Consider the following 12,500-nt stretch of genomic DNA (forward strand, 5'->3'; position numbering starts at 1 on the left):
CAACGAAGCACAATTGCTTGTAATCTCACCATCTGATTGGCTAATTTGCCGTTGTCGATAAGAGTCTAGACAACGCTGTACGCGTCATGCTCGTGTCAATTTGTCACGCAATGTGATAGGCAATCAGGAAATCCCATTTGGAAAATAAACCAATCATATTGCGAGAAAGTTATAGACAACGCTTGCTTTTTCTTTGTGTCATGATTTTGGTCACGCTCTGAAATAAAAACTTTCTTTGGCCTTGAATATTGTGGTAAAAAACAAATTGAAGTGGTTCAGCGTTGTGTGTACTAGTATCGACAACGATATTCGTCATCACAGTCCAACTTTCTTCTGGTTCTATTTATCTTCGATTGGTTGCTATTTACCGAACTCCTCCGTCCACGCGGAATAAATTATCTATGCCCCTCTTCTTTAAAGAGTTTTCGACGTTTCTGGAGTCTCTAATTATTTCATCTGGCCATTTTATTATCACTGGAGACTTAAATGTTCACGTGGATAATGCTCAGAGTGACCATGATGCTTCTGCATTCCTCGATCTACTGCACTCTTTTGGCCTCCAACAGCATATTGCACAGTCTACCCAGCATACACGTAGCCACATTCTCGATCTACTAATCACTAAATCTACGAACCTTATGGCTAATCAGTCATCACCGTCGTTGGAGTTGCCTTCTGACCACGCTCTGGTTGTTTGCCGCCTTTCGATCCCAAGGGAGTAGACCAACACAGCTATTCGTGAACCATCGTAATCTACGTAGGATTAATATTGATCATTTCAAAGAATCAATAGCTTCTTCATCTTCGGTGACTAATCTTATGTCTGAACCAGCTCTTCAGTATCATACCATTCTCCGTGATCTTTTGGACTTACATGCTCCTCAGCGAAGGCGTTATGTTACCCTTCGTCCTCACGCTCCCTGGTTTACTGATTCTCTGAGAGAAGCTAAACTTGTGAGGCGCCGTCTGGAACGTAAATGACACTCCACTGCCTTAGAAGTTGATCGTCAGTTATATATCGCGATCACTGTACTGCATATCATTGTCTCCTCACTGACGCTAAAACTTGCTATCACAATAACAAGCTGAAAACCCTTGATGAGAAAGCTCTGTTTGAAGAAGTCGACAGGCTGGTTAATGCTAAGAAGCCTCAGATCCTTCCTACAAACATCGACAAAAATGATCTTAAATCTACATTTGCCAACTACTTCAAGACCAGAGTTGATAACCCAAGGAACTCTACTTCAACTACTGACTGTGGGCTTTTAACCCATCCTCCTGAATTGGATTTCCCTGAACGAGGGACTGAGTTTCATCTGTTAAACTCTGATGAAATTCGTTTCATGATTGTTACCTCTCGTACTAAATCCTGCACTCTCTATCCTACACCTACTATCTTACTTAAAGAATGCATCAATTGATGTTCTGCTCCAAACCATCTTGGAGATCATCAACAGTTCATTAGCGTCTGGATATATTCCTGATGCTTTTAAGTCTGCCCTGGTTACACCAATCATCAAGAATCCTAATCTTGACCCGAATGTCCATGGCAACTACAGGCCTGTATCTAATCTCCCATTTGTATCCAAGGGTCTTGAACGCGCCGTTCTCCCTCAATTTCTGTCCCATCTTCACTTGAATGATCTATACCCTGTACTTCAATCAGCCTATCGCCGCTATCACAGCACTGAAACGGCCCCACTCCGGGTACACAACGATCTCCTTAGAGCTGTTGATGATGGTAATGAGGCATTGCTGATACTTGTCGATTTTTCCTCAGCTTTCGATACCATTGATCAATGCCTGCTTCTTCCACCCTTGGAGAAGCGGTTTGGTTTTTTCTGGAACTGTGATCTCATGGTTTAAATCTTACCTTCACAACCGCACCCAGCGTATCAGCATCGGTGGCAAGCTATCAGATTCATGTCCTCTAGACTCTTGTGTACCTCAGGGCTCGGTCCTTGGTCCCATTCTTTTCTGTCTGTACGTCGCAGAACTTGAGGATATTTTCTCGTCTCATGGCATCTCTGTCATGATGTACGCAGACACTCAACTTTAAATTATTATCGACAAGCAACAGCATGACGCAGAAACCGTTGATCTTGAGGCCTGTGTAAAGGACATTAAGTCATGGTGTACTAGCAACAAGCTCGTTTTGAACGATGTAAAGACTGAAATTCTGCACATTCACTCGAAGTCTTCTCGATCTATTTCTCCCAAACCTGAGATTGTCACCGGAGGTTTAACCGTCATGCCTAAACATGAGGCCCGTAACCTGGAAATGGTGTTTGACTCTTCAAGCAGCACATTAACAACATCTACAAAGCTTCTTTTATGGCACTAAGTAACATCAGCAAGATTAGGAACTATCTCGATCAACCTCAAGCTGAAAATCTAGGTCACGCTTTTGTTACCACACGATTACATCAGTGTAACGGCTTGCTTTATGGTGTATCTGAAATTGAAATTAAAAAACTACAACGTGTTTTGAATGCTGCCGCCAGAGTTTTGGCAAGACCTAAAAAAGTAGACCGCATAAGTGACATCCTGAAGAGACTCCATTGGTTGGTTACCTGTACAGGCCCGCATCCAGTATAAAATTATACTACTCATTTACAAAGTAAAAAATGGGTTATAGTTAGCTCCAATTAAAGTACCTGTCTTATCTCGTCTCAGACTATACCACCTCTCGTAGCTTACGTTCCACGTTCGTAGCTTACGTTGCACAGGAAAAGGATTATGTATCATGGTTGGGAGGGCAAATTCTCGGATATATTAGCTACACCAAGCTACTCTAAAATTCCGATGGTATATAAAGATATATTCTATTCTATTCTATATTAGCAGTCCCTCGCACGAACTCGAAAACCTACGGAGATACAGAGCATTTTCTGTGGCTGGGCCTGAATTATGGAAACTTTGCCACTAGATCTTAAAACAGCAAACTCTGTAGATATTTTAAAATCCAATCTTAAGACTTTTTTTTAAAAACATTTTATAGTGAATAGTGAATCTGAACTTATTTATATATTTATCTTATCATTATCATGCTGCTTGAGTGTATATAGTTTTATTTTATGTAAAAAGCGTAGAGACGTTTTGTATTATGCGTTTTTAAGAATCAAATTATCATTATTATTATTATGGACACTTATTGATATTGCGGTTTTACATGATCAATAGCATAGCGAGACTAGTCCTAGGCTATGCTATATAATTTATAAATATGAATGTTCAGTTAGACTATTCCTTTCAACGCTCTGCCCCGTTCTTCCTATCTCTTATAGGTATAAAAGTTCTTAACTATTTCAACGTTTTGTGATATGATCCATTTCTGGCTCTTCATTATTAGATATTGCGTCTCTTCTTCGTTCTTTCCAGTTAAATGTTCATTGAGATCATTCCTCAAGCTCTGGTGGTATTCTGCTAGGAAATCAAAAACTACATTTACTTGGTTGACTTTGTAATCCGGGTATTGTTGTTTAATACCCGTCCTTAACTCTTTGTATTTGTCTTGCTTGGTCTTCCATCTATCTGATATCAAGCCTATACCGCAAACCGTTCCTTCGATGAGTAGCCATACCTTCTTTTCTTTGTCCATTACTGCTATATCTACTTTGTTGGCGTTGTTTTCTGGCTTTTTCTCCATATGGAATTCAATGTTCCAATTTACTTTGGCCTTATTATTATTATTATTATTATTATTATTATTATTATTATTATTATTATTATTAGGGACAAAGACAATGACGTGGATAAGAGGAAAAGTTTCTTTCTCTATTTTAAGGTCAGCGTTACTCTGCCTCAGAGGCTCCAGATCAAATAGGAGGAGAACCAATAATGTTAAAGACATTGATGTGGACGTTGAACTTGCCAGATCTAATATTAAATGACTTTTCTATTTTTATTATATTATTTATTGATTTATTTATTTATTTATTTATTTATTTGGAAGTTTTAAAACAGTTTGAAACAGATAAATATCTATATTGCTCGTAAATTTATAGTTCTTACCTTTTGGAGATATTTTAATTTTTGTAAATATTTTTATTATGCGAATAAAGTATGATATCAATTAATTTTTAATTATTATTATTATTATTAACAAGTTAGAAAGTAATTTCGGGAACAAGAAATCACAAGCAAATTTTCAAAGGGAACAAGGGACAAGGACACTCCCCTGAGAGGGACTCTCCCTTAAATGGTGGTGATAAATAATTTGTATCGATCGACTTGATGGTTATACTATGAATTACGCACTGAGTGGTAAAAAATGGAGCGAAGTTTTCTCTCAAGGTCAGGTCGATAAGAAAACTCCGAATCTTGCCATTCGAATCACGCAAGAAGGCCCACCTTCAACCGACAACCAAAGCTGAAATGCATCCAATCAGATCGCCACGATAAGCAATGCAAATTTCCATAACAAAAACAAACGGTCGAAAAGGCTGTCGGTTGAAGATGGGCCTTTAGGGAGCTTAAGCAACGACAACGGCGACGGCAACGAGAACGTCACGAATTTGCATATTTAGTAGGTAAAAACAATAGCTTTGCACGCTCTGCACGTGCGTTTTTCACTTTTGTCCATTTCGTTGCCGTCGTCAGCAAAACAACAACGTGAAATAGCCAAATTTTTGGTTTTATGAAGAACGTCAGCACTTGAGGATAAATTTTCATTTTCTCTCCTAAAATGGAGTGGCGTTCCGACTGGTGTCATCTTTGAAGAAATACCACACCCTTGTCATATTAAAAACGTTGAAATAGTCACGAAGCGATTAAAACAACGCAAATTTATATTTTGACATGACGTTCTCGTTGCCGTTGTCGTTGCTTAAGCTCCCTTTTAACGTTGGGAAGGCGACAAAAGGCAACGGTTTCAATTCTCTCTGATGAACTGAGTTTTTTTATGGCATGAAAGAAACATCAATAATTACCTGTTCCGAAGGCATCCATATATGGGACAGAAACTACGGGCTGGTTAAGGCTCACTTTTGGAAGATAGTTGTAATACGTTGTCATTTTGATTCTGAGGGTGTTAGCGTCCCGATCGTCAATGTGAGTGTAGTTCCCTGGCTGAAGGAAAGTAAGAACACAATTTGCAGCTTTTAAGTCACATATCTCCTTCAGCTTCCTCAGACCCTCTACATTTAAAGCGGCTTCTCTTGCAAGTATCTTTCAACTGAGCCAATCACTGTACGTTGACACGATAACGTCACAGACGCATAAATTCTTTTTAATTTACGCAAGAAATGTCCACCGAAAAAGAAGTTGGTCTGAGAAAATGTTACTGAGTACAAAAAAGCATTAAAAGCAAGGTGAACACACCATAACAGCAAGACAGTGAATCCAACACATCACGCATGCGCGCAACCCGCTTAATTGGCAGCGCAGGTGAAACATGACACTCCATATGAACATGACACTCCATATCAATGACACTTGTAAGAAAATTTTGCTGTCTATAAAATCCATTGGTCGTATAAGAAAGTATGTCTCTCAAGAAAGTTTAAAGAAACTGGTCCATGCACTAGTGTTATCTCACTTAGACTACGCTAACAGTCTGCTATATGGAGCAACCCGTTCTGACCTGGACAAATTACAGAGAACAATGAACTCTGCTGCACGACTGATTACAGGAATTAAGAAATATGAACGTATGATGCACTACGTAATCTACACTGGTTTACTCATCGAGTGTAGAATTAAATTTAAGATTTTGTTAATGGTATACAAGTCCTTGAATGGTCTGGCACCGAATTACTTATCTGCACTTATAGATGTTCGTCGACCTACCCGCTCTGTTCGATCGTCTGACAAGTTACTGCTTAATGTTCCAAAGATAAATACAGTTACTTATGGCCAACGTGCCTTCTCCTACGTAGCCGCAACACTCTGGAACTCTATACCGGACAATATTAGAAACTCTGTAACAGTTGAAATATTTAAAACCAGACTCAAAACATTTCTCTTTAAAGAAGCATATAATTCATTTAATTGAACTTTTCTTTAAATTATGATTTACTTCCTTATAATATGTATATATGTATATAATATTTTTGTAAACGCATCGAGATTTTTAGATGCGTAATAAGCAAGTACATTATTATTATTATTATTATTATTATTATTATTATTATTATTATTATTATTATTATTATTATTATTATTATCATTATTATTATTCTTATTATAATGGTTGTGCGCATACAAGATGAGTTGGCCACACCGGGTTGGTGTTATGTGTGTTCACCTTGCTTTTGATGCTTTTTTTTACTCCTAGTTACCAGTTTGGCTCCTGGCGCAAATGTATTAAAAAATTTGAGCGGTTTACGCAGAAAACTAGTGACGATTGTTTGAAAAATACATTAATATACTCGAATTTACCGTGATATCTCCAACAGTTCTGTCCGCCAAAAATCCATATTTCTTTGTGTTCAGGGTAGCAATATCCTTCAGGATTTCTTGGTTAACCGTCCCGATTCCAAACGTGAAAATAATGATCGAATTGTTTAGCTCAGTATTGCAATCTCGAATGGTCTTGAAGATCAAGGAACTGTTTGTGTCTGATGGGTAGCCATTGGTCAGAAATAGTATCACCCTTTTTCTATTTTTCTGGTTCTTTTCAGAAGCGGTGGCTTTAAGAAGTGTACAAGCTTTTTCAAAAGCAACCTCATAGATGGAGTCACCTTTAAAAAAGAGAAACCAAATGCAAATAAGAGAAAAAGTCAAGCGTAGCCCACACTGGCCAATTTCGTGTGGCACGCTGTGTGATAAATATGTTTGGACAGTGAAAAAACACATCAAATTAAAAACAAGCCGAGCTTGCTTCGAAACCATGACAACCTCTGATCTCAATCATTATGGTGTCAATTTAAAAGAGTGCCATACCACTGTCCTCTGGAATCAAAGATCACTATGGCAACCAAAATGAGATAATGAGTAACAAGAGTCCATCACCCAAGATTAAGATTTACCCAAATTGGCCCCAGTCTCCATCAGCGTCAGAAAAGCATCTAGTTTTTAAAGTAAGTTTTGTGGAATAAAACGTTTTGTTCCAGATATATATCCATACCAATTAAATGTAAATGCTGCATTACAATGCAAATACAATACATAAAGAAGGTCCTGGAGAGATTAGAATTAGCCAATATAAAAAATACTATAATACTCTTAATTTGTCCCTCCAACATTTTGCATGAGCATTGTACATGGGAGAGGGGGACAAACATGATACCAGATTTTTACTCTAGGGTAATGAACTCTTCGTAATGTATCTTGTGTGTTATCTAACATGACAACGATAGCGTAATAACATGCAAACACGTACACAAATCAACTTTCCCAAGAGGCAATTCTTCTGAATAAAACAGGAAGGCGGGATACCCAAATAGAAACAACCGTAGCCACCCTTGGCCTACAAACTTTTCTTTAGGCCTAATTAGGCCTAAGGTTTACATAAATGAATGTTTAGGATTCTTTCTGTATGGGAAAAACAATGACCTGTGACCTATGTTTTGTACATGTCAAGGAACGGCGGCTTGCCAAAATGAATATTTGTCTCATAAATCTGGAGCACAATAATTGCATTTTTTCTCTTTTACTCCAGCATGTAAAGTAGAGACATATTTCTCAAATATTAGGGAAGACACAGACACCAAAACAAGAAAAGTCTAAAACTAATTTTTAAACTGAAGCATGACATTTTTTAACACCTGGAGGAAGATTTAGGTCTCTTAACAATCAAGTATTTTCTGGTGTCATGGAACTCTCCCAGCCAACTTCACTCAAGACATTTCTTTTTGGGATTTTTCTTTATCCCGTGAAAAAAAATTAGCTTGAATCTTAATCAACAGTTAAAACTTTTAAAGTTCTTTTTTACGGGCTTACCTTTTCCGGTAAGTTTATCGACATAAGCTTTCAAAGCCTTTTTGTTTGTGGGAACTGCTATAGCTAACCGCTCACTGTAGCACGGACTCACTCCACTGCCAGTGTAAGTCGACGCCTCGTCATTGAAAGACACAACACCAACCTAAGACATAAAACATAAGGATTACTGTTAATTTTTCAGCACTTTCCCAGATTTTACGCTTCAATCCGCAATGATGACGTCACCGGGTGACGTCGTTCCGCCATGTTTTCGCTTCAGCAAAGAGCTGATCAGAACAAACAAATTTTAAGTGTTTTAATCAGGGATAACCTGTAAATGCAAAGATATATTTCATTTGTGAATTCTCCTCATTCAAAAAAAAAAGAATAATTTTATTCAAGTAACGGAACACCAGATCTTGGTTAACAGACTATTTTGTCAATACTGAGTTAGTTCCCAGTGAATCTTGGGTTGCTACAGTCCTTTGTGGGTGCTAACGGCCATTGTAGAGGTTTATTTGTCCGTTTGCCCCCGCAAAAGACTAGAACAACCCAGAAATTTCTAGGAACTTGTCTATTTGAGAAAATAAGGTCAGATGCAAATAATTTGGAAAGTTGGTTTTGGGAGGAAAACCTAAGTAACTGGAGCCAGTGAAACCTCTCTAAGCAGCTAAGAGAACCAATAAACTCGACCGGCATATGACACCGAGTCACAGAATCGAACTCCCGATCAACTTGGTGCTCGCCCTGCTGAGCTGAAATTCGGATCTGGCTTTTCGCCTCAGTTTGGTATAGTTGCTCGAAAGTCCACCATTCCTTATAAAGCGAATCTGTCGACTACCACTTGTCTCGATTCAAATAACGCTGCCGTTACGGTAATGTTTATATGAATCTTTCGACTTGACACAACCACACATTGCAATCAATTTCGATAGGTTTATTCAATTTATTCAATGTAACGTAGCTTTTTTGAAGGCAATGAGGCCCGGTGGTCAGGGCGCTTTACTTGGGAGCTGGACATCTCGGGTTCAAGACCCTGGTTCACCGTCTCGGCTGCACATGTAACTTGTCAACTGTTTTGCCCCTGACTAGTTGGGATTCTAAGGTAGTTGTTGTTTTTTCTGTTCTGTTCTGTTTTCTGTAATAATGTCCAGAGGTATTAGTCATCAGGCTACTCTGAGATTCAAGCTGAAATCAAGTTTATATGTCCGTATGTACAGAATAGTCACTCCTCATTTTTCATATCATACGTATTACCTGATCCTTTGGATTCATGGTGTCCAACACCGTTTTTGCAGCCTCTTTAGCGATCTTCATCGTATTGCCTACCATGGAACGACTTGTATCAATCACCAACACCACATCTTTTGCTTCTGGTGTAGCGGTTTCGACATAGAAAGGTCTGAAACGTGGGTCGTAGCCGTCGCAAGGAGCTGGATCATCAAAAACTGGAAAATTGGTCATCACACCCTTCTCGGAACCAAAGTACTGCCATTTTATAAAAGAATACTCTTTTAAAATTTTCTTTGCTTCATTTAAAATTGCCCCGGAATCCAAGTGTATCGCTTCTGGTGGAGCGCTACCCGAGATTTTTAAGCAGACGTTCTTTAGATCAACTTTTGAGCGAAATCCTTCATCGTATGTCAAAGTTGATTTACTTATATTACAACATTGCTTTGCTGCATCTGTATTTGGGGTCTGATGGTAGGAAGCCTCGACAGCGTTTTTTAATCGTCTTGCAACATCAAAACGTGTTGTGAACTTTTCTTTCATCTTCACAGCAAGCTCCTCGGTGAGCTTTGCGCCATCGATGCTTCGTGTATCATAGCTAAGTCTACTGAAATATTCCTGCAATTAACAAAACAATAAATTATTAAGATACCTGTTAGAATTAAGAGTGATTAGTAGTCCTAGAAATCCCAGAAAATCCGTCTAAGCGTCTAACCACCACGAACCCTGTATTCATCCTCCAAATCGCTTCTTGTTATTCCTACTGTGGATTTCTCGACACACGGTCGTCGTGCGTTTTATGGGAATGCATTTTCTTCTTGAAGTTCTCTAACAAGTGCTGTTTTGGTTTCGTCTGCTGCCTTGAAAACATTTATATTTCTGAAATTATTTTTCTTGAACCATTGAACTATTTTAATCCTTCTTTTTTTTTCTTATTCCTCTCGTTTCTTTTCTTATTTTGTGTTTTAATTACTTTTTAATGACAGTAGACATTTTGCAACAATTGGTCACGTGACCTCTTTTCACAAACACGATGATTCTGCCGAGTAAATGTATTATATTATAATGTGCATGTAATTAGCGCCTGTCATGGCTGCTCCGAAAATACTCTCTGTCATTTTGCTCCTTTTAGTCATTTCAAGGCTGCTACATCAACAAATTTACATCGGAAGTAACGACAAAACCATCAGTCGCCTTTCCCAAAACTTATCTTCACCAGAGAGACTTTTGTGGGCTCTGTTTTACAAGACTCGAATTGGAAGTGCCTCGTCACGCCATCTTGGTTGCACTCGCTTCCCTCAACCGAAGCTGAAATTCACTAAACGTGGACTTACGAGTCTTAAAATCCCTGGAAAAGACCCCAACTTCGATCTTGTTGTCTTTATGGACGTGGAGAGAAATCCTGGCCCTCCTCAAGTCGAGAATTCACGATTTTCGCTAACCTTTCATTCGCAGCCTTTGTGTTCACCTACGTGTCTTTATTCACGTGAGACTCTCCTCTCACTACGGCGGTATACGACATCCAACCTGCCTCAAGACTTGCTTCATACGTTGGAAGATCTGGAAATTCTCCGATTTAGGGGAACCAGAGCCGGGAAGCAGTCGAAAAACCGAAAGAGTCAAGTCTGCGCGAGTGTTATCATCAACTCAAACGAGCAGATCAATGTGCGAATCACAAATCGAAATCTTCGCGCAACAACTTCGCAGTATCGTAGCAGGAAACAGTCCTTTATCAAGAGAGTTCCGTACGCAAAATCTTACGAAGTTCCTTCTATCTTGTCAACAAACACTCGTTACTTATCCAACAAAATAGACGAACTGCATCAAGTAGCCATCCATAACAAAACTGATGTTATTTGCATAACAGAGTCGTGGCTTTCTCAGTTAATTCCAGATTCGGCTGTCTCGCTCCCTGGATTTCTGTTATTGAGGAATGACAGAGAAAACCAGCCTGGAGGCGGTGTCTGTGTATACATCAAGGAGAACATTCCGTGTAAGCGATTAGCCAAAATGGAACAGGAAGAAGTGGAATCCCTTTGGGTTCAATTAAGACCGCATTCACTCCCAAGAAATATATCCATAATTATTCTGGGAGTTGTTTACCATTCAACTGCTAACGGTGAAGCTGAAAATGCGACTCTTCGTGATCATATACAGAGGAACATGGATATGTATCTCTCGAAACACCCAAACGTGATGGTTATTTTGACAGGAGACTTTAACCCGACTTCGACTGGCCTGTGCTCTGGCTCTATTGCTAGACCCAACCACCTGAGGCAGCTTGTTAAATTCAACACCAGAGACTCGGGAATTCTAGACTGGTTTTTTACTAATAGACCTCACACTTTCAATCTCCAGAGACTACCCAAGCTTGGCGCATCAGATCATTACACAGTCCTAGCGAGCTCAACAGTCAAACACCCCCCTCAACACAATTCTGTGAAAAAAGTCTATAGAAGGCAATAACCCCATTTACACGACAGGAAAAAACGGCAAGGCAAGGATGAAAATTGGCAAGGATAGCTAACATTTTGGTAAGGCAAGGATTGTTTACACATACATCTTTTTATCCTCACTAAGGTTGTTTTGGGCAAGGCTATTTTGCTCCAGGCAAGGCTTAACATTGTAACAGAGCATGCGCACTTTGCAAATTAAACATGGCGTCGAGCTTGTTGATGTTCGTAAACTCCTTGCTAAGGGAAAAAAAGGATGAAGAGAAACGCAACAACGTGAAATAAAGAAACAGAAAAGTGAGCAACTGAAGAGGAAAGAGCGTTTAATGAGATACCGTGGCTGCCGTAGGAAAAAACGGTTGCTTTTCATGCTCGCGATGTCAACACTGATTAACTCTTCAAGGGAACGAAACATCTGGATGAATCCTAAGTCAGATGACTGGTTTAGAATGGTTGACAGTACCTTTACTCAACAGCAGTGGTATGAGAATTTTCGTGTCACAAAAAAGACGTTTACGTTTATTCTTGGTGAAATCGAACATGAAATAGCAAGACATGACACTCCAATGCGAAAAGCCGTTCCAGCGAGGAAGTAGTTAGCAATGATACTCTACTACCTCGCCCCTACGTCCGAGTACCGAACGAGTACCGACACATCAAAGATGTGTCTTTTGCCATCATTAAAAGTCTCCAGTAAGTGAATCCATTTGTACAGGAGGGGTAGCTCCTCCATCCGCGACAGCACCATCACTTTCAGCATCACTCATAACCAGGAAATCATTAAACAAAAGTGCATCACCACAGTATCCTTACTCCCTCGAAACAAGTGCGGAACCTCTTACTCCTTTCACATGATGGTCTATGTGCACCCTGCACATACCCATGGCCAATCAACAGTTTAATATAAATTTTAGATAAAGCAAAATGGAATTACTATGATGCATGTTGACACCT

The 12,500-nt window shown here is 39.2% G+C and overlaps 1 protein-coding gene across 1 annotated transcript in view; it reads right to left on the bottom strand.

Moving 5' to 3' along the window:
- The window catches only part of LOC138056566 (VWFA and cache domain-containing protein 1-like), a 36,326-nt gene that overhangs the window by 18,296 nt on the left and 5,530 nt on the right, over nt 1-12,500 (bottom strand). The window contains exons 2-5 of the mRNA XM_068902384.1: nt 9,121-9,711; nt 7,885-8,026; nt 6,382-6,683; nt 4,932-5,070 (exon numbers count right to left, since the gene is read on the bottom strand). Coding sequence (XP_068758485.1) covers nt 4,932-5,070; nt 6,382-6,683; nt 7,885-8,026; nt 9,121-9,711 — 1,174 coding nt within the window. The remainder of the gene's footprint in view (nt 1-4,931; nt 5,071-6,381; nt 6,684-7,884; nt 8,027-9,120; nt 9,712-12,500) is intronic.

Source organism: Montipora capricornis, chromosome 7, assembly GCF_036669925.1.
Source record: "Montipora capricornis isolate CH-2021 chromosome 7, ASM3666992v2, whole genome shotgun sequence".
NCBI classification, from domain to species: Eukaryota; Metazoa; Cnidaria; class Anthozoa; order Scleractinia; family Acroporidae; genus Montipora; species Montipora capricornis.